Source organism: Sorex araneus, chromosome 7 (genome assembly GCF_027595985.1).
Source record: "Sorex araneus isolate mSorAra2 chromosome 7, mSorAra2.pri, whole genome shotgun sequence".
Classification (NCBI taxonomy): Eukaryota; Metazoa; Chordata; class Mammalia; order Eulipotyphla; family Soricidae; genus Sorex; species Sorex araneus.
Genome location: NC_073308.1, coordinates 21,006,223 through 21,030,118, shown reverse-complemented (window position 1 = coordinate 21,030,118; position 23,896 = coordinate 21,006,223). Strand labels below are relative to the sequence as shown.

The window sequence follows — 23,896 nt, the reverse complement described above, 5'->3', positions numbered from 1 at the left end:
GGGACAGGGTTCTTAAGAGTGTGGAATACCACACTGCACTGGGTCTAGGCAAGAGACCCAGTGGAGGAGCTGAAACATGTCCTTTATATGACCCCTCACGCTCCTGTGTCTTGTGACCTCTATATGAATATTTCACTCTTTCTAATTCTCCTCACTCTGCTCTCCCTCTACTCGGTGTAAGGTTTTTCTCACCACTTATTTATACCTTAGCACAAATGTGGCACTAATACATTTTACTTACTTATTTTTTTATTCAAAATTTTATGACACAGTTTTCCATATGTTTATGACTTGTGAGTTTTCCCTTACATAACCTGCCCCATTAATCAACGGTTTTCCATGGACTGGTGCTCATCCTTGGGTGGAAAAAGACTGAAAACAATTGCTGAGACCCCGTGCCCCACCAAAACAATACCAAAACATTAGTTCCATGAAAGAAAACAGGAAAACAAGACTCATTAAGTAACCATTTGGGAGCATCCCAAGATCTCAGTTACAAATTATAGGTTTGGGACAAAAGAAGTCTCTTTTCTGATCATTCTGAGAGATAGTGGGATTCTTGTTGGAGGAATGGAATTTCTTATTGATGGATGGAGATGAAGCCATGGATGGAGAAGACTGGAATCAGATTCATTGAGTCATCGGCCTTTGTGGTATTAGGCATGCATACAGAGACAGGTCCTTAGAGAAAACCTAGTCAACCTCGTACAGGTAAGAAGAGAAATCCTGAAATCCTCAATATTAAGCTAGTTTACATTTAACTTGGGGAGAAAACAGTAAAGCTTTCAGAGCACAGTGCTTGAAAGCAATGTGAGAACCATTTTTTTTTTCAATCTCTACCTCTTCCCAGTTCTTCCCCAACCTTCACCATGCCCCTGTATGTGCCGGGCTCTCAGGGAGATGCAGTCACCTGAATGTCATGATCCTCTCAAGTTGCAAACCCATGAATCCCGGTTGTTTATCCAACTGTGTTTACAGTAAAGATACACAAGAAGATTAAAGTAGAAAAAAAAGATTATAAATCAGCTTGGTTGAGCAGCTACTGGGTTCTAGGCACATTTAATAATACATGTGTCTGTGTATAAAATTTTATTTACTTCCCAGGATAAAATAAACCACAAGGTATTCCATATATCTCTGACGCAAAAGCTGAGAAAGCTTTCCCTTGCACTCATTTCTTATGCTAGAAACCCCTCTTCAGAAAGGAGCAGTTTGATATTTACGGCTCACCTGGCTAAACAAGTTTAAGTATGCTTAAGGTACATGCTTACTTACAGGTGATTGTTTTCCTTACTCTTTCTGTTCCCTGAGTTGTATAAAAACTAAGCAATATTATTACATCTTGATATTTGTTTATACATTCCTTCATAATGATTTTTAAAATAAGATGCACTCTCTGCAAGAAGCCTAGTGTTAATAAAAACCTTGGATATTGGGTTCTTTGAAAAGTATATTTAAGACAGCTGTTGACCTTGGAGAGAATCAACTAGATGTGTTTACATATTTAATAGCTGCTGGCTAATTGGAAATAGCCATATTGCTGAAAATGGCCTACTCAACCACCTATTTTATGATTATTACATTGGTTAGAAGTCTACCAACTTATCAGAGTGTTCATGATGGAAATAAACCCAAACAAATCAAATCGGAACCGTTATTCCATATCAAGCTTTAATTTGAGATGAAGTTCTCACACTATTTCTGCAGCAAGGAAATTTAGGTGCAAAATTCTAATATATAACTTACTTAAAACTACAGAGCCCCAAAGTGTCTTAGCAGAAATAATTTTGAAATGGCTTTGGGTGTATAGCCCCACCTATGGGAAAGAGGGAAACCATTCAATAACAGGTCTGATACATTCTTAGTTTCTCTGAATCTGAAAAGAATCGAAAAAGATTTTAAAACGATCACATTGAAGCTGTTCAAGTGTAAGGAAAAGAAAAAAAATCAGGAGAAAAATAACGGCAAATTGTAAAGATGAACAGACATATTTGAAAGTAAAACATTCTCAAAGATAAAAGTGTTTAAATATTATACATTATACAATTTACAGATTCAAGTGTAGACTAGGTTTGTTGTAAAAAAAAAAGATTTGAAGGTAATTTCAATTTAAAAACTACTTTAAAGTTCACTAAATGAAAACAAATTAGGTAATTTAATTTGAAGGAAATATTAAAAAGTCAAGAAATATTTACTAAAAATATTTACTAAAAATATTACTAAGAAGAGAGACTAGCAACAGTGACAACATGTATTATTCACAAAGGTGGTAGATAGAATTCAATAATTAAAAGGAGAAACTGGGGGCCAGAGCGATAGTACAGTGAGTAGGGTGTTAGCCTTCTATGCTGCCGACCTGAGTTCAATCCCCCGCATCCTATATAGTCCCCCGAACACTGCCAGGAGTAATTCCTGAGTGCAGAGCCAGGAGTAACCCCTGAGCATCCCTGAGTGTGACTCCTCCCCCTAAAAAATAAAATAAAAAAAGGAGACACTGTGACAGAAAAAGAGCCTCTAGTACTATGTGGATACATTAAAAATAATACATATATTGTAGATAATTATCAAGGAAATATAAAAGAAAATTAGAAAACCTTGAAAAACTCCAGAGAAGGTTAGCATCTAGTAAAGCATTATTAATATTTGGGGATAATTCCTATATGAAAATAATTTAATCTAAACAATGTATACATGATCTAAATTAGTAACAAACTACTGATATTGTTTGGAAATGTGTGTGTGTTTGGGGGGTGAGGAGAATGCATGATTCCCAGAAAGGAAAGCATTTTGGGATGCTTTACCCCTAACACATCTTCCAGTTCTGAAAGATGTGTCTGAGAAAGAAAGGTTGAGCCGATTCTTTGGTTCACTCAGTGGACTAAAGGACCACTGAAACTCAGAGTTCTTTCAGGAGAGATAGATGCTGGGCTATATCACAAAGGGGCTGTGGATAGTGCCTCAAGGCATCAGAGCCTTGGACTGGAATACACAATAATCTACCAAACCACAAGAATCTTATAATCCAGTTGTTTCAATTATTTATCAGACTAAGATTTTTCTCTAACTTTATACTTAAAAATTAACAAACCATTCAAGTAAACATGTATTGAAAGGACATTTAATTTCAAATAACAACTTCCTCCATTTTCTGCATCTTTTCAGAATAATGAAGTCACATGAGAAGTGAAGTCACATTTACACATGAGAAAATTTTCTTTATTTTGGAGCCTGAGGTTTTTTTTTTTTTAATTTAGCTCTATAGCACTGTAGCACTGTCATCCCGCTGTTCATCAATTTGCATGAGTGGGCACCAGTAACATCTCCATTGTGAGACTTCTTGTTATTGTTTTTGGCATATCGAATATGCCACAGGTAGCTTGCCAGGTTCTGCTGTGTGGGTGGGATAGTCTCGGTAGCTTGCCGGGCTCTCCAAGAGGGACAGAGGAATAAAACCAGGGTTTGCTCATGCAAGGCAAATGCACTACCCACTGTGCTATCGCTCCAGTCCTTCTAAATTTAGCTATTCAATACTTTTTAAAATTTTTTTCCTTGGCCCGCCCCCAACCCTGGCCCTCCTCCAAATTTTATTTTATTTTTATAAAGTTCTTCACAATAGTTCATTATAGATAATATTAGTTTATTCAAATATCAATCCCACCACCATGCACCTTCCCACCACATAAGAGTGTGAAGATAATTGTTTTTCATCCTGGAGCCATTTAAGCCCTTGTATGAGAGATAACAAACATATATTTGTTTTTTTTTAACTTTAAAAAATTTCTTGCTTTTTGGGTCACACCCGGAAATGCACAGGATTTACTCCTGGCACTGCACTCAGGAATTATTCCTGGCAGTGCTCGGTGGACCATATGGGATGCTGCGAATCGAACTCGGGTTGGCCACGTGCAAGACAAATGCCCTGCCTGCAGTGCTATCAATCCAGCCCCCAAACATATATGTCAAACTCAAACAAATATCTGCTACTTTTGGTACATCAGGGGGCTAGAGTATAAGAGGTCTTGAGGCCACGAATGTTGCTGCGTGCTCCAAGATGTTCTGTGTTGCTCTCTTCCAGGAGCTTTATTTCATAGTCTCTGGGTCTTGGCTGTTGATGAGATTATACTCCACCGGAGGCAGTTTGTGGGTGTGATTGCCAAGCTACTGGAAAACTGGGGAGCTGGTGGGAGGAGGCCCAGTCCTGATCCGAGTGAGTTTAGAGATCTCAGTCACCGTCCTGCATACCTGGGTTTTTCTTGCAGGTTCCCCTGTAGTTGAGGCTCATCCAAGCCTGGGGAGATCAGCCTTTAGCATGGCTTTGTGGTTGGGTTCTCAAGGTTTTTGGCTACTGAAGTTCTGCTGGCACAGGGAAGGAAACTCAACCTGCCCCTCTCCAGGTTGCCCCGGTGAAGACTGAGTCTGAGTCAACACTACAGTTTTTATTTTCTCTCCCTAGTTTCATTGAATGTATAACCAGGTTAAATTGACCTCTCTTACTATTGATTGTTTGGAAATCTCATTCATTCATTCAAAAAAATTTTATTTACTGCTCTCTGAGTTCCAGGCATGATGTGACTAGAATATATTTTAGAACAATATAATTGACTTAAACTATATTTTAAGTTTTATTGCTTTCAATTACTTCTACTCATGTTCTCTTTCTCCCTCTATTTCAATATTTTAATCAAGTAAAACATAAAATGTTTTATATATAGCATGCATGATATCATAATTTGAGTATAAGAATTTTGAGAGCAATGGCCTCAAATTAGATTTTAACTCAAGATAGAATTGTCTTGTGAATCTAGTACTGAGTACATCTTTGAGGAAAGGGCTGTAGCCCTGTTCCCTGTTGCACTATGAGCTCTGTCCTCAAAAGAACTCTTACATTAATAGGCCGAGTGGAGTTAATAAAACCATCGGAAAGAAATGTATAAAATTGCTTTTGTCTCTGGAGAGATATTTGCTGAGTCATTCAAGGTATCAAGCTGGATCCTAGGTTTGTTGTACTGCATTTTTTTTTTTTTAGCGATATGGTATAAGGAAAAATAAGATAAAGGCTCTGTCATTTCAGGCCTTTGGATTCCTATAAGCCCCACCCTGCCCAACAGTGCATTAACCCCAGAAACTATAAGGTAACAAATAACCAAGAAAATCAAAGGACTGCTGTTCATACTCACTGTTCTCTTCCTTGGTCTGTATGTTATATAATAAGTATCAAACTCAACCTCATATATGTAAAGCTTGTTCTCTACCATAGTGCCCTGCCCCCAAACCAGTGTTTTATTTATTTATTTATTTATTTATTTATTTATTTATTTTTATTTTTTTTAAATAACTCTCCTAACAACTTAGAACAATTGTTAAGAGAGTTTGTTGGAAGTTTTCCTTGGAGGTAAACTTAACCTTTTCTATAGGCATCACATTGGAAAAATCTCATTGTATCCACCTTTGAAATACCAGTGATTTTCTGGTAAGATTGAAGGGGGAAGGGACTCTAGAACTGGTGAAATTATTTAACAAACATCATCTTATTCTGTTCCTACTAGAAAGTGAGGAAAGTACTTCTGACCCTGGTTGAGATTCCAGGCCAGGATATTGCCAGGGCAGAGGGCTGAATATAAAACTCCCTTTGCCAAAATGACCATGAGACATGCTGTGAGAAAGATAACTAGAGCTCATTGGCATTTGCAAGGAACACTGCTCCATTTTATTTTCCCTTTGATTTAATTTGTTGTTTATGTAGGGAGGAGTAAATGCAGATAGACTTGATGCAGATAGACTGAAAAACTGGACATTAAGAAAGAGAAAGAACAGAGGTGATCCACTCTCCTGTCTTCTATCTAGTGACAGTGACTGATTAACATACTGCAACTGGTTAGCATGCACCTCGTCCTTCACTGTTAGTATATATTATGTACTAGCAACATTGTCCCAACATTAAGAGAAGACTGTGTAGTAGAAATTATAGGAGCAAGCCATATACATATAGGCATGAAGCAGGGGATACACAACCATACTAGTCTAGTCTAATAGGGGTAATAAAAGACAATTGGATATTTCAAGGTAGTCATTGATCCTCATGTTTACACATGGTGTGAGGATGAAAAATGCTTGCCAATCTGAGTTTCTTTTCCTGTGATAGGATATGCTATCTGTACTAATAGCAGAGCATTAAAAGATGATTGAGACAAGAGAGAAGTATTAGCAATACATGATCATTTAATATTTGATAAGAGAACAAGAAATGTGAAGTGGAGCAATGAAAACCTCTTTAACAAGTAGTGCTGGAAAACTGGACAACTACATGCAGAAAATGGACTCAGACCTCTACCTAATGCCATGCACAACAATCAGATAAAAATGGATTAAAGACTCAATATCAGACCAAAATCAGTAAGGTACATGGAAGAAAATGTGATCAATACCTTCCATGATATTGAAGCTAAAGGTATCTTCAAAGATGAAAGTAAGTGACCAAGTAAGTGGATGCAAAGATAAACAAATGGGACTACATTAAATTAAAAAGCTTCTGCACCTCAAAAAAAAAAAAAACAGCGACCAAGATACAAAGACAGCCTATGGAATGGGAAAGATTATTCACCCAATACTCTTCTGATAAGGGGTTAGTATCAAAGATATACAAATCACTGGTAGAATTTTACAAGATAAAAACATCTAACCCCATCAAAAAGTAGGGAGAAGAGATGAACAAAAACTTCCTCAAAGAAGAAACTGAAATGGCCAAAGGCACATGAAAAAAATGCTCTTCATCAGGGATATGCAAATCAGAACAACAATGAGGTATCATCTCACATCACAGAGACTGGCACACATTCACCAACACCCCCCTCCAAAAAAAAAAAAAACCCAAAACAAAACAAGAACAACCAGTGTTGGTATGGATATGAGGAGACAGGGACTTTCCTTAATTGTTGGTGAGATGACTGGTCCATCCTTTTTGGAGAACAATATGGACATTCTTCAAAATTGAGAAATTGAGCTACCATTTGACCCAGCAATATCACTTCTGGGCATATAACCTGGGGGTCCAAAAAGACACAGCAGATACACCATATACACTTCTATACTCATTGGAGCACTATTCACAATAGTGAGAATCTGGAAACAACTTGAGTGGCCAAGAACAATGACTATAAAAAGAAACTATGGTGCATCTACAGAGCAGAATACTATGCAGTGTTAGGAAAAGTGAAATCATGAAATTTTCTTATAAATGGATGGACATAGAGAATATTATGCTAAATGAAATGAGTCAGAAGGAGAGGGACAGGTATAGAATGACTGCATTCATTTGTGGTATATAAAAATTATATAGTAGAAGACTAATATACAAGCCCAGGGAAAACAAGGGATATGAAGACTGGGAAATGGTTGGAATCTACAAGTGTCTGTAGAGCAGAGGGTAGGTAAGATAGACAAGGGGCCAGTATGACAATGATTGTTGAAAATGATCACGCTGGGAAGGAACTGGGTGTTAAAATAGGTAAAGAGATAGACATGACAACCCTTCATTATCTGTATTGCAAACCACAATGTCCAAAAAAAGGAGACACAGAGAGAGAGAGAGAAAGAGAGAAAGAGAAGTGACTGCCATAGAGGTGTGAGGTGGGGGGTCATGGGAGGGAAATTTGGGACACTTATAAATGGATGGACATGGAGAATGTCATGCTGAGTTAAATGAGTCAGAAGTAGAGTATCATGGGAAATGTACATTGGTGGAGGGATGTGTGTTGGAACACTGTATGACTGAAACCTAATCATGAACAGCTTTGTAAGGGTCTATCTCAGTGATTCAATATTAAATAAATAAATATATAAACAAATACCACAAATGAGTGGAAAAAGAAGTAATCACATATTACCAATGAAATATATATACATGTATAATACATAAATTCAAATAATAAATAAAAGGCTTTCTCAATAATAAAAATCTGGTGCCTTTTTCTTGTTTGATTGCTCTGATGAGGACTTAAAAATTATATTGAATAAAAGTAGAGACATTGGACCTCCTTGTATTGTGCCTGTTCTCAAAGGAAAAGCTCTTAGTTCTTCACTATTGCATATGATGTTGGCTGTGGGTTAGTTGTAGACAGCTGTTAATATCTTGTGATATGTTCTTTCTAAACATATTTAGTTGATTTTTGCCATAAATGAATGTTGGATCTTGTCAAAAGCTTTCTCTGCATCTATTGATATGTTCATATGGTTTTTATCTTTATGGTCATATTTTTTTGTTGATATGGCATATTATATTAATTGACTTTCCCATATTGAATTATTCTTGCATCCTTGGAAGAAATCCCATTTATTCTTGTTGCATGATCTTTTTGATATATTTTTGGATTTAATTTGCTGAGATTTTGTTGAGTATCTTTGGATCAATGTTCATTAGGGATATAGGTCTGTAACTTTCCTCCTTAGTGATAATTCCAACTTATTTTGGTGTTAGGGTAATTTTTGCTTTATATTATAAATGTCTAGCACTTCTATTTATCTGATAATGTGATAATCTCTCCTTTAACTCTAACTGATAACCTTCTGGGAAGAGGATTCTTGGTTGGAAGTTCTTTTCTTATTTAATATTTTACATAAGTCATTAATTTTTTTGCTTGTAGAGTCTCATTTAGAGAAATATACTATGAATCATATACTTTTCCTTTTGTGTATGAGGTTTTGATTCTCTCTTGCTGTTTTCAGGGCCTGTTTCTATCTTTGGCTCTTGTAATTTTGATTACATGTGAACTTGAATTGTTCTGCTTGGATTTACTTTGATACTCTGGGCCTCTCACCCTTCTTCAGATGGGAAACACTGGGAGGTCCAGGCGGGGAAAGCTATTATTTATTCAACTAGTCTTTCTTTCTCTGTCCTCTTTCTTCTATAATTTCCATGATTTTGGGGTTGTTCTTCCTAACTTGTCAATAATATCATTTACATCATTTTTCTTTTTCTTATTTTAGTTTCTATTGCCTCTTTTCTCCTGGTGGAGTTGTGTGCCATATCTTCAAGGTCGCTAACTCAAATTCCAGCTTCATTCTTTCTTCTACTTAGACTTGCTACTGTATTCTTTAGTTCCTTTACTTTTATTTGAATGTGTTCTTTCACTTTTTTCCATCAGATTTTCTTTCAAGTTTTTCATCAGATTTTATTCAAGTGATTTTCTGTTTGAATGTCATTTTCAGATGATTAAGTATTGATATGATTTTTTTCCTAAGGGTTCCAGGCAGATTAGTAAGGTTGGGTGAATTGAGGATATAGTTGATCTTTTTCACCCTCTGATGACAAGGCTGAGTTCCTTCATGTATGTTCCTTGTGCTCAGTTGTGTGAGACATGTTTGCTGGCCTATTCTATTTCAGGGCTTCTCTCACCCAGTAGGTGTAGTTTGAATCACTCCAAGAATTTGTGCGGGGCTGGGTGTCTATATGTGCTCTCCTCTACAGCTGCATGGGTCTGAGCCTGCGGCCAGGTTGCTGGGACTCCAAAACTGCTTAGTTGCTCTGATCTGAGTACAGCTTTGTTCTGGCTGCAGGTGTGTTCTGGTCAATCTGGGGTGAGGGAACTTTCCCTGGGCTCTGACTGAGCTGGTCTGGTCTGAGTGTGGGTTGATGCACGTTGTGCTCCTAAGTGGCTGCATGCAGTTCTGTGTCCCAGGAGGGGCCTCTAGAATTTAAATATAGGATTGGCTTAGTGTTGGCATGTGGATGGAAGTGGAGGGCAGGGACACTTGAGGTTGTTTTTTTCATACTAAGGATAAGCCTTACTCAGATTGCACATCTATTTGGGATGGCTTCGATGGGCCTGTGAGGGGTGGGGGAATGCTCTCAAAATTTCTCAAATTCTTTGCTGTAGTCATTCTCTTTATAGCATCATGTGTTTTTAGTTATTTTCAACATATCTTCCAGTTGCCTGCATAAAACCCTGAACATAACTCGTCGTGGTATTATCTTGTAGATATAATTGGTCCAGGAGGACTCCACTGACAACTGACAACCAAAGTTCAGATCATAATAGTCAGTGAGGGCAACAAGGTAAGTGGCTTTCTGACTGCCTGTTGATTTACCGAGGTTTATTTACACTGAGGGTGTCATGCATTGCAGCCAGTTCATGCTTGAAAGTAGTTAAGGCTATTGGGATGGTTGGTTTGGTTAGCTCTGTGCCTCACAACACAGAGTTTTCTGGGGACTGCCTGCTCTCCCAAACCCTCAAATAGCACAATGATCCCAGTAGCTGTTTAGAACTTATAACTCTCTTTGTATCCTGGATGGGGTACAGGGACTTGAACAAAATCGGGTGCTTAAAGTCATATGTCCGTCCAGTCCTCTCAGAGAGCCCGGCAAGCTACTGGGAGTATCTCGCCCGCATGGTAGAGCCTGGCAAGCTACTCATGGCATATTTGATATGCCAAAACCAGTAATAAGTCTCACAATGGTGCCCGCTCAAGCAAATCGATGAGCAACGAGATGACAGTGACAGAGTATATCCAGGAATTTAGAATTGGACAAGAGAAGAGATGTCAGTGTCTCTGGGTAGCTGTACACATGCTATGAAATTCTGGGATATGGCATGTGGGAGGAAAAAATATAAACATAGTCAGCCCAGTTGAACTGTACTGAGAAATGCAGATACATTTTTCTGGGTGTTTGTGTCTTTCTGGGTATCTGTGTCTTTTCAGCTCCTCCTTGTCATCCTCTTCCTTTCTTGACTTTACTGAACGATTACAAGACACTTTGAAGTATTCTTTTCCCTTTTCCTGCTTTAGATTGTCCTAAACCAAAGTCATTTTTGTTACTTATTCCTGCAAGAAATAACTGCACAGGCCTAACAGCGCCCACTCACAGTGCTGTTGGGTGATTCCGGTGGTTGTCTTAAAATCAGTATAGACTGGTTGGTCACACTATTAGTAGCCGTGACCTCATTTCAGAAAGCCAAAGTGAAAGAACAATTACACTCATTGTCCTTCACCATGAGTCTGTCAACTTTAGACCATGAGACCATGTTCAAATTGGGTAGGCCTCAGGAGACAATAGAAGGATGAAATGTAATTGAATATGCATTACATACGACCAGAAATGGGCATTTAGTCCTTGAAGGAAACAAGAGGCTGGAAGTTCTGCCACTTTATTCGTCACAATATACTGCCAGCCAGCCCTGTAATCATTATGAGCCAGGTATCACATTTCCACATGGTGAGAAGAAGCTGTAGGTGTCTGAGGTCTCTTTAGAAAAGAATATATGAGTCACCGTTGCTCATGGGCAGGCTGTTCTCACCCACGGTTGTAATTGTAAATCTAATACATGCTCTTTAAACATGGTATTCAAAATAGAATGCCACTTATTTCCAGTAAAAGTATTGGTTTAGCTTCTACAATGACTCTATCATCGGTTTATATAGCAGTCATCATGCTGTGCGAATAAAATATGGCATGTTGTTAGAAAATAAGGATGTTTCTGCTTTCACAATAAAAGAAATGGCCCCAAAGATATTAGCTAGATTAAGAGATAATACACCTATAATTACCTTTAATTTGCCTCTTTTCTCTGGCAACCTAACTCTCTCCTCCTGCCTCCTTTTAGTTACTTGTTCTTCATGTGAGTCTGTGCACCCTGTGTATAGACTATACTCCAGATGTTTCAGCTCTTGCTGACAAATCTACTCTCCTGCCACCTCACATTTGCCTATGTGTAGCTTTGCTTGATGGTTACTTTACCAGCCCCCTCCACCCACCCACCCCCCACATACACCCCACTACCACCACTCTTGTGAAAGGAGAAATAAAGGGGCATGAGAAAACAAGAAGGGAGAGAGCCAACATTCCTTGTTAATTCTTTGTAGAATCTAGTTATAGTTTTCTTATTTACTGAATGGCTGAGAGTCGTTTTATTTCCTATCCTGTTGCCAGTTGTTAATATTCTTCTAGCCCAGCATGGTATATGTATTTATTATGCTGTAGTGAAGGCTTTTGGTTTTCTGCTTAATCAATGAGGCACAAAAGTACATATGCCAATGAGGCAACAGAGTACATTTATAAACATAGTATCTTTATGGTAGGAAACTTGGTGGAATTTCAATAAGCTCTTTATTCAAGTGAAGTAATTCAACATGCATTTCTGAAATGGTACATTCCTGCTTAAAATGAGACTTTCCTGTGCTTATTTTCTCCTTTTATGTTAGATTTTTTCTATACTAACAACGTAACTTTTATAAAAAGTCAATTTCCACTTGAAAACATTCCTCTTATGAAATTGGTTGTATCTTGAAGGAGAGATCATTAGATCCAATGAGCAAAATTATGAAAAGAGAAAAAAATTGATCCTTCAAATGAAGGGAAAATGTTATCATCCGGTTGTAAGAATTGTCTTTAATGATTTAAATACTCAGTATCACATATAGTACACTGAAAAGAAAGGAAAAAATGGTGACATTTTCAAGGGGACTGTGCTTGGATAAAACTTGTTAGAATTTTTTTTAGTGGGGGGATGGTCATAGTTTGTTCTTAAAATTTTATTGTTAAAATTTGTTTGTTATAATTTGCACATAATTTTGAGTCAGTCTGTGACTTTATCATCATCTCTTCTTGGAGTGACTCTTCTGTGCTTGAACTGAAAATAAAGCAAAACAATTTTTTTTGTTATCTCTACTGTGTGAAATAAAAATAGATTAAAATTTTCACAATCTGGTATTCTCAACCCATTAAAATAAAAGACAAACAGCATAGTTCAAAACTCTCTTCACAGTTAGCGCAGGTTTATTTATACACAAATGTATATATAATTTCTCTTATTTCTTCAATTTTTTTAAAAATATTGCCTTTTACTTGGGAAGTGAGAGAAGCAAAGGAGGAACATTTCACATAAGCTTTTCTCCCGTAATAAAACTTCTAAAAATAGTCAAGAAAATGAGAAGAACCAAATAATCCTCCATCTCCAACCTCTTGGCTCTGGTAATATGTTGCACGTTGGATCTGAATGCCTAGCATCAGGGATCCCCAGAGAAGTCCAGAAGGCATACCATGGGTTTTAAGAGTTGCGTAAAGTCTTGATGAAAAGAAATGAAGACAGTTAGAAGGAAAAAAAAGCAGAGATAGATAAATTAGAGTCCTCATCTGGAAGGGAAAGCAGTAGCAGAGTTGGAAGTGGTTTAGGTCTAAACTACAAAGGATTCTAGTGAGTAGCATGTTTTAGCATCTTAGCACTTCTTTCTTTGAATTCCTTTTTTGCTGGGGGGGGTTATAGCTGGGTGTACTTAGGGCTTACTCCTGATTCTGCAATCAGGGATCAACTCTTGGCAGGCTTGGAGGGCCAAATGGGTGCTGGGGATCACACTTGGAGCAGCCACATGCAAGCAAGCATGCTGCTCTCTGTACTATCTCTTTGGCCTCCACTAATTTGAGTTATTCTAATTTTTCATTTAATATTGATAATACAGTTATCTATTTCTTGTTTTTCAGATGGCCTTTTTGGAGTCATGAGGATTCTGTGCATTCCATCTTCTGGAGTAGGGTAAGCTACATGTTATTCTTGGTTATAGATTGTTAATTGTTCTATTGCTGTTTTCTGTATGTCAGGATAGTTCTTAGCACATAGAAAGTGTCAATAAGTGAGAAATACTTGGGGAGAGGGTATTTTTATTCTCCCAGTAACTCCTCTTTCATATGCTAATATTTATACATATAGAATGCAAGATAGACCTTAAGGACAATATGTAATTTTTTTATCTTAGCAGATATAATTAAATTAATAATTTTCTCTGGTAATTGACCTGGATGATATCACCTTACTTTTCTAATTGATGGCTTATTTGATTTTCTAATTGATGGCTTTTCTAATCTGATATTATATTGGATATGTGGATTTAAAAAGTAGTTAACCACACCCAAGGATAATAGAGATAAGGGCCATGAGGATCTTGTCACATATGGGGCGGGGAAAAGGCAGCTGGGATAGAGAAGGTATCACTAAGTGAATGATGCTTGGAGGGCTCACTTGGGATGGGAGATGTGTGCTGAAAGTAGACTATAGACCAAACATGATGGCCACTTACTACCTGTATTGCAAACCATAACACACAAAAGGAGAGAGAGAGAGTAAAAGGGACAGTGCCTGTCACAGAGATGGAGGGGGAGGGATATTGGGAACATTGATGGTGGAGAATGGGCATTGGTGGAGTGACGGGTACTAGATCATTGTATGACTAAAAAGTAATCAGGGAAAGTTTGTAAGTCTGTAACTGTATCTCACCATGATTCATTAAAAAGAAATAGTAGCTAGCCAGAGAATGTTTTGTGAGCAGAGAAACTGTAAATATCCAAATCACTGAATATTTTTACTTGTTATTTATAGATAAAACCCCAACCTTATAACTTATGAAGGAGAATACCCTCAAATCTTAAAACGTTATAAAAATAAACTCAATTTTCAGGAGCTTTTTTCTTTTTTAGCATAATTTTCAATGATAATTTTATATCATGAGTTTTGAGAATCATTATTAACCCAAATGGAATAACTTGGCATTCATATATAGTTTTGGTTATGCATACTGTCCTAGAAACCAAAATAACCACATAAATAAGAACAATAAACAAAATCCTTATTATTTTGGTACAACAAAAATGTGCAGAACATTTGGGAATGAAGAAGAAATACCTCATAAGTCCCTGCAAGTAATTGGGAGCCAGGAGGGGCTTGCCTTGCACATATATTTGTGACATTCAAGTTTTAACATGGGTTATCAAAGATGTGACAAAAGCTGCTCTTAAAAAAGAAAGAAAAGTATTTCACAAGATTTGCAAACATCTGATGATATCAGTGTGAAACAACTCTACAAGAAGTCCGTGCCTTTGTGTCAGTCAGGCTTCTCCAAGGAAACAGAACCTACAGTAAATCGCACATGTGCAGAGCAGCGTTTATTTAAAGCTACATACTTCTGTGCCTGTGGCATGCAAGTCTGAAATATTGACAGGGTACCCTGGAAGACAGGAGGACAGGGAAGAGCCAGGACTAGAGTTTCTAGACTGAAGATGTTCTTCTGGCAGAATTCTTTCTTTCCTTTTTTTTAAGTTTTTTAATTGAATCACCATGAAATATAGTTACAAAGTTACAAATGGTTGAGTTTGAGTCATACAATGTTCTAACACTTGTCCCTTCACCAGAGTACATTTTCCACCACCAACTTCCCCAGTATCCATCCTGCCAACTGGCCCACCTTCAGCTTGCCTCTATGGCAAGCACTTTTCTTCTCTCTCTCTCTCTCTCTGTCCCTGTCTCTATCTCTCTGTCTCTCTCTCTCTCTATCTCTTTCTCACTGCAGCTTAAAGATAACTTACTCCCATTGCAGCTTCTCTTCATTGGTTCTCACTTTTCCTCCTGGGGGACATACATGGAATAAATATTTTGCATATATAGAGGTTGAACCACAGGAGAGGAACCTCAACATTATAGAGACACAAAGTTTATATGCAGGATGACTGCACAATCTATTCCACATTCTTTCGGGGGAAAAGATCTAGAGAAGTGGGTTATGTATGGAAGTAAACAAAGTCTGGAGAGAGAAGAGGAATTTTCCTAGATTTTTATTATCCTTAAAATATAAGTCATGGAACCAAAGAGCGAGTACAGGGTTTAAGGCTCACACCTTGAATGCAGCTAACCTGATTTGATTCCTTGTATCACATATTTTCTAGAACATTGCAGGGTGCAGCTCTGGAGGCCCCTCTCTTCCCCGCCCCACCATGAGAACTGCTGGCCATGGTCCTGGACTTCACCCATAATCACTGGGGTATCCTTGGAATTTCCCCAAATAGCAGGGCAAAGGTAGCACCATATCCTTGAGTATTCATATTGAATCACCAACTTGGCTGAGAATTACCTGAAGGGGCTTTGGACCTCCTGAATACAACTTGTGAGATTGCTCCCCAAAATAAAACAAATAAATGTCTCCCTTTTAAATAAACTGTTTTTTTAAAAATAACTTTTTTATTGAGGCATCATGATTTACAAAGTTATTAATGGCTATATTTCAGCCATAAAATTTTCCAACACTAGTCCCATCACTAGTGTCAATTTCCTCCATCAGTGTATCATCACCATCCCCCAAGCCCCTAGCCTGCCTCTCAAAAGGCACATTTTTTAAAAATACTTTTTAAAGTTGAATTACCAGGAGATAGAATCACAAAGTTTTCATGTTTGAGTTTCAGTCATAAAATGATCAAACAGCCATCTCTCCACCAGTGCTCATTTTCCACCACCAATGTCCCCAGTATCTCCCCTATCCCAACCCTCTCCCTGCCTCTATAGCAGACAATTTCCACCATATTCTCTCTCTACTTTTGGGCATTATGGTTTGCAATATAGATATTGAGAGGCCATCACGTTTGGTCCTTTATCTACTTTCAGCACACATTTCCCATCCTGAACAATCCCTCCAACCATCATTGACTTAGTGCTCTCTTCTCTATCCCAGCTGCCTTCTCCCACAGCTGATGAGGTTGGCTTCCAACTATGGAGGAATATTCCTGGCCCTTGTGTCTACTGCTCTTGGGTGTCAGTCTCATACTATGTTATTATATATTCCACAAATTAGTAGTCATTCTATGTGTGTCCCTCTCTTTCTGACTCATTTTTACTTAGAATGTTATTCTCCATGACCATCCACTTATAAGCAAATTTCATGAATTAATATTTGCTGACTGCTGCATAGTATTATATTGCATATATGTACCTAAAAGCAATATGGGATTCCTTAAAAAAACTAGAAATTGAGCTCCCCTATGACCCTGCAATATCACTCTTGGGAATATATACCAACGGTGGGAAAAGGACACTAGAAATGACATGTACACCTGTATATTTATTGCAGCACTGTTCACAATAGCCAGAATCTGGAAACAACCCCAGTTCCTGAGAACAGATGACTGGTTAAAAGCCACATTTTTAAGTTTGCTTGTTGTAATTTGGATCTCGTGCTTTCAGTGTTGATGGTTCTATGATTCAGATATATAGATGTTCCATTTTGATGGAGATAAATTTTTCAAATTACCCAGAGAAATTTCTATCTCTAATTAACAAAGAATGTTTACCATTCCATCATCTTTTAATCTAGGTGAATAGCAATGTTTTCCCAGAAAGCCCCGAGAGTACAGAAGCATGAAATATTTATGATGGACTATTTCTCTACAATCTTCCATTTATTATCAGTATAGAACAACTGACACTAGGCTTGTGAACAGCTAGAAACATTCTTATGTTCAGACATTGAATAATAAGAATTGAGGGATTATGACCAATGAAGAAGGGGGAGCTGATGAACTAGTGAGGCAAGTCCCAATTTTCTTGTTTATTTTTTTCTGTAAGTATTTTCTAAAAGCAGAATACAGGGAATAGGCATATGTATATATATGTATATATATTATATATTTTTAATAAGTGACCATAGCACTATTTTTGGTGGGGGATGGGGTGGGTTACACCCAACAATGCTCAATGATCACTCTGCTTTTTTACTCAGACATTACTTTTGGCAGTGCTCAGAGGACCATATGAGATGATTGGGATAAAACCCAGGTCAAGCATGTACAAGGAAATTGCCCTACCTGCTGTAGGGCTTCTCCAATCCAGCACTCTTTCCTGAGTGAAATCTCTTCCTTGAGGAAGAAGATACAAACACAAATTAAGAGCAAGGGAGGCAGCTCAAAGTTGAAGGACCAATCAGTACAGTGAATCCGAGTTTTGTAAACAAATCTGCATTGGGATTCCTTTGGTTATTTGTCTAATTAGTAACCCAACTTTTCACTGAGTGAGTAAGCGAGTTCAGAACAAGAACTTTAACACCCGTTACAGTTCAAAATTCAGTTTATTATTGAGAGAGGAGAATTGTAGAATGGTCAGAACTTTAAAAATCCATCCCAGAAAAAGACCACTTCTAAAATGTTGAAGTAAATTTCCTCCAAACACAATGAGAACATGAGCAAAGGTTTTCAAAACTCTGGAAAGTTAGCAAAAGATTAGAATATTTGGAAGAGCATTTATCTAAGAAAAGCAGATGAGTCTCAGTAATGAGTTGGTGATGTTTCCTCTTACTCTGTTTATATTTTTTTTGTTGCTGCTGTAACCTTTAAATGAATAGACTCCTAACAGTAACCATTAAAAACAACATAGGACTAGTTTGGATCTTCCCACGAGTCCCGTCTCATAGAATTGCCATTGTGGGCTTCTTTGGAAGTTCTCTGGAAAGCTCACTTTTCAGGATTTGTCTTTATTTGACCTGATTTTGAAAGAATTTGCTGAAAACAAATATATGCCTTTGAGGCATTTGCCAGCTAATTAGAGGCAATTGTTTAAAGAGGCAATGGAGGATAATCATTAGGGCAAACACAAAACTAACCCTCAAAAACAAACGGTTAAAGGAAAAGCATGAACAGGAGGTCTCCAGGCATAGTACCGCACTTTGGGTAACTCAAACAACAGAAACACTTTTTTTTAAAAAAATTTTATTAGTGAATCACCGTGAGGTGAGGTACAGTTACAAACTTAGGAACTTTCGTGTTTGCATTTCAGTCATACAGTGATAATTTATTCATGTGTATGTGTTGGAGGGGGCGGGTTAGCCAAGAGATTCTGCAGGGTATGGGATAAAGTGTTGGTGGGCAATGACAGCTCCAGGTCATGCTGGGTACCATGTGGTACTCATTTAAGGTCTAATTTAAGGTCTAGCAAGCAATATATGTGTTTACCACAGTGAGACATGTTCCAAATCCCATGAATTAATTTTCTTATAATTCTACAGGCCAGAAGATCAAAGTGTTGGGAGGATTAATTGTTTATGGAAACTCTCAGAAGTCATCCACTCTCCTCGGTTCTGGGTCATTTCTGGTCATCTTTAATGGTCCTTGGCTTATACTTGCCTTACTCCAATCATTTCCTTCATCATTAGTACCACGTGGCCTCCAGCACCACTCAATGACTTATTTCAGTTGACCAAAAAAAATAAATGAGCATGAAGATGGCCTGATTATAATGATCCATCAAAACCTGGAAATAAAAACAAAAATTGAAAAGTAATAAGAATCTCGGAGAGTCCTGTGAAGAATTTAAAGGCATAATGGCAAATTAATTAATTAATTAATTAATTGATTTTTAATTCTTTTATTTTTTAATGAATCACTGTGAGGTACAGTTACAGACTTACAAACTATTGTGCTTACATTTCAGTCATACAATGATCGAGTACACATTCCTCCACCAGTGCATAATGGCAATTTTTAGAAGAAAGAGAAAAAGGATAAACATATATAAAGAGTGACTGAAAGTTGTAAGTTTGATGGAAAACAATTTGCACAGTCAAGAATGAAAGTTCTTAACTTATTTATCAGGCAGAATTGGATATGAGACAAAGTGTTAAGACTAAGAAAAGTATATATAATGCTAAGACTTGGTTCAGTTATAATACGTAACAGTGCACCATGCACTGTAGCACTATCCTCCCATTGTTCATCAATTTGCTTGAGTGGGCACCAGTAACGTCTCCATTGTAAGACTCGTTGTTACTGTTTTTGGCATATTGAATATACCATGAGGAGCTTGCCAGGCTCTGCCGTGAGGGCAGGATACTCTTGGTAGCTTGCTGGGCTCTCCAAGAGGAACCGAGGAATCGAACCCGGGTCGGCCGTGTGCAAGGCGAATGCCCTACCCACTGTGGTATTGCTCCAGTTGAACAGTGCACTATAGTCAGAAAATACATGTAGCAATAATTATCATAATTGAAATGCTGAAAAGATACAAAGAGAATTCAGTCATAATAATCAGAGATTACAGTACTAAAATTTTAATTTATTTTGTTATATTTAATGAAACAAGGTAATTTTTATTCAATTAAACTTGCTCAGAAAAATGTGGTTGAAGGCTGGACAAGAAGAAAGAAAATGTGTTCAAGAGAAAACTTGGGCTTCTCCAAAGTGGAAATAACTAAGCAGAGAGACAAGTAAGCAAGATATGTATTCGAGGCTGAACACAGGTACAGAGAGTCCTCAAATTTTAATAATGAACTGAACAACTAGGAAAGATATATTGAAGAAAATAGATTTTAAGCAGTGCTGCATGCCAACTGAACATAGAGCATTCTACTCCAGAGAGCAGAATTCACATCTGAAGGGCATCTGATCGTTTCCTTGGTAGACGATTGTTCAGACTAAAAGTAGTCTCAATGAATTGATAAATGATGGAAATCATACAAAGTGCGACTTGTATCTCTCCGAATACAATGGTATGAAGTCAAATATGTATAATAGAAAAAAATTCTGACAACTTATAAGCATATGGAAATTAAATGAGTCACACAAATAACCAATAAGCTAAAGTGACAAATAGAGGGAAACTAAAAAATACTCCGCAATAAACGAGAACAAAGTAAAACATATCTAAATGTACAGGGTGCAGCTACAGCTATGCTTCCAAGGAATAATTGTAAATGTCCATGTGAAAAAAGAAAATATCAAGTCATTGTGATTTAATGCCTCATTTTGAGTAGCTAGGAAAGGAAGAGTCAAAAGGAAAGGAAACCCAAAGTAAGTGGGAAGGAAATAATGAGTCAAATATAAATAAGAATAGAGAATCGGAAATCAAAATAGAGGATTTAAAAAAAAACATAAAGCAGGAGTTAATTCCTTTAAAAAATCCACAAAATTGAAAATATTTTAGCAAGGCTGGTAAAAAGAAATACTTATATTAATATAAAAGGAAACATTACTATCTATCTAAGAAATGAAAGTCTTATAAAGAAGTACTATAACCGAGCATATATCAATAAATTAGGTTACTTAGGTAAAATTAACATATTTGTAGGCATATACAGAGTGGTCAAATAATACAGGCAGAGACACATGATTGAAGGTCTGCAAATCAAAAATCAAAGAATTAGGATTGCCTTCTCGTGACACTTGAATGTGTCACACTCAGCCAGCAATTTCCAGGCTGTACTCACTTGCCTTGCAAGCTGTTCATATTTATGGCTTCAGTAGATTGGGAGGGGAATTCTGGGGTTATGTGTTGATGTCTTGTTTATTTTCATTTTCCCTTCAATTTTGGTTTACAATGAACAGATTTTTTATTATTGAAATAAAATGGCTTATAGCAGTGTTAATGTTTAAGCTTTTGACAAAGTTTCTGCCCCACATCACCAACAAAGTACAAAACACCCAACATTTTCCCTCAGTCACTTCTAGCCCAAACAATCTCCACCCCCAACCCTGGGTTCACTTGATAACCTCTTCTGTTATGTTGTCAGAGTCCAAAAATTTGTTTTCATTGGACATTACCCATTCCTTTGCCTCGTTTACATAGAACATGAATGAGATCATTTGGCAACTATCCTTCTCCCTATGACTTATTTTACTTAACATGATCCCCACTAGTTTAATTCAATTTGTAGCAAAGGGCAAAAATTCATCTTTTCTTATAGCTGAGTACTATTCCATTATGTCTATATACTACGATGTTTTTATCCATGCATCCATCATTTAACATTTGAGCTGTGTCTCGGTCTTGGCTATTGTAAATAGTGCTACAATGAACATAGATGAATGTGTAACTTTTCAACCAAATGATTTTGCATTTGGGGGATAAATGCTAAGGAGTGGAATCCCTCGACAATATAATAATTCTATTTTTAATTTTTTAAGAAGTACAAATAGTGTTTCCCACAGAAAGAGTCACTAGTAGTGGTTGATATTTGTCAACACAGTCAATGAGGAGTCCCAACGACAGTGAATGAGGGTTCCTTTCTCATTGCAAGACTGCCAATAATGTTTTTTTCTGAACTTCTTGGTATAAGCCATTTCCTCTGGTGTGGGATCACAGCTCGGTATCATTTTGATGTGCATTTCCACATAATCAGTGATGATGAACACTATGTCTCTTGGTAACCTGTATGTCTCTTTTAGGGGAGCATCTGTTAAGTTTCTCTCCCTATTTTTTGATGAAATTATTAGATTTCAGGTTTCAGGCTTTGAGAGTACTGTATGAATTTTGAATATCACCCCTTTATTAGATGTATGGTAGGCAAATATTTTCTCTCATTCAATAATGTGTATTTTATTTATTTATTTTTAGGCACACAGAATCTTGCCTTACTCAATGACTGATAAATATTTTCAGTCAAGAAAAGAAAGGTATTTCTTTGTTTTAAATTTATTATTATTATTTTTTAATGAATCACTGTGAGATACAGTTACAGACTTCCTAATTTTCATTATTATGTTTCAGTCATACAATGATCAAGCACCCATCCCTCTACCAGTACTCATTCTCCAACACCAATGTTTCTAGTATCCCTACCACTACCCCCACCTCCTCCCAACCCCTGTCTCTGTGGCAGGCACATTCCCTCTTACTCTCTTTCTCCCTTTGGGTGTTATGGTTTGCAATACAGATACTAAGCAGCCATCATGTTTGGTCCATATGTTACTTTCAGCCCTCATCTCCCATCCTGAGTGAGCCCTCTAACCATCATTTATTTAGTGGTCCCTTCTCGATCCCAGCTGCTCTTTCCCCCAGCATGTGAGACATCTTCTAAGCCATGGAGCAATCCTCCTAGCCTTTATCTCTACTACCTATAGGGGTTAACCTCCTATTATGTTACTTTTATTCCACAAATCCACAAATGAGTACAATTATTCTGTCCCTCTCTTTCTGATTCATTTCACTTAGCATGATACTCTCCATGACCATCCACTTATAAGCAAATTTCGTGACTTCATCTTTCCTAATAGCTGCATAGTATTCCATTGTGTGGATATACCAAAGTCTCTTTAACCAATTGTCTGTTCTCAGGCATCTGAGCTTTTTCCAGATTCTGGCTATTGTAAATAGGGTGCAATACACATACAAGTGCAGATATCATTTATACTGTACTTTTTTGCAGTTCCAGGATATATTTCCAGAAGTGATATTACTGGGTCAAATGGGAGCTCAATTTCTAGTTTGAGAAATGTCCATATTGTTTTTCAAAAAGGCTGGACCAACTGACATTCCCACCACCAGTGAAGGAGAGTCTCTTTCTCCCCACATTCATGCCAACATTGCTTGCTTTTGTTCTTTTGAATGTGTGCCAGTCTCTGTGGTGTGAGGTGGTATCTCATTGTTGTTTTGATCTGAACCTCCTTGATGGGCTGGAGAGATAGCACAGCAAGTAGCGTGTTTGCCTTGCATGCAGCCGACCCAGGCTCTCCGCCCCTCTTGGAGAGCCGAGCAAGCTACTGAGAGTATCTTGCCCACACGGTAGAGCCTGGCAAACTCCCTGCGGCATATCCAATATGCCAAAACAGTAACAATAAGTTTCACAATGGAGACGTTACTGGTGCCCGCTCAAGCAAATTGATGAGCAACAAATAACAATGACACAGTGATAAAGTGATACAGTGATACATCTCCCTGATGATTAGTGATAAAGAGCATTTTTTCATGTGCCTTTTGGCCATTTGGATTTCTTCTTTGAGGAAATTTCTGTTCATTTCGGGGAGGTATTTCTTCATCTTTTCTTCATAAAGTCTTGATGATTTCCTGCTTTTTAACATGGGGTAATTTCTCTGGGTACCCGTGGACTTCCTTAGTCTTAGCTGTTCAGTCAGGAACTTTTTGCAAGTCTTTGCTTTCAGCTTATGGATCTGAACCATGAGAATGTTCTTTTTTTGCTTCTTTTAAAAATTTATTTATTTATTAGTTAGTGAGTCACAGTGAGGGTATAGTTACAGATTCACACATTTTCGTGCATGTCTTTCCCTCATGCAATGTTTGAGAGTCCATCCCTCCACCAGTGTCCATTCTCCACCACCAATGAACCCAGTATTCCTCCCACCCCCTCAATCCCATCCACCCCACTCCAC

General features: G+C 37.5%; 1 protein-coding gene across 1 annotated transcript in view; it reads left to right on the top strand.

The window, feature by feature from the left end:
• DUSP10 (dual specificity phosphatase 10) overlaps positions 1-19,130 on the top strand; it is a 70,083-nt gene extending 50,953 nt beyond the window's left edge. The window contains exons 4-5 of the mRNA XM_055144854.1: positions 13,472-13,523; positions 18,805-19,130. Coding sequence (XP_055000829.1) covers positions 13,472-13,523; positions 18,805-18,901 — 149 coding nt within the window. The 3' untranslated portion in view covers positions 18,902-19,130. The remainder of the gene's footprint in view (positions 1-13,471; positions 13,524-18,804) is intronic.
• Positions 19,131-23,896: the final 4,766 nt, after the last annotated feature.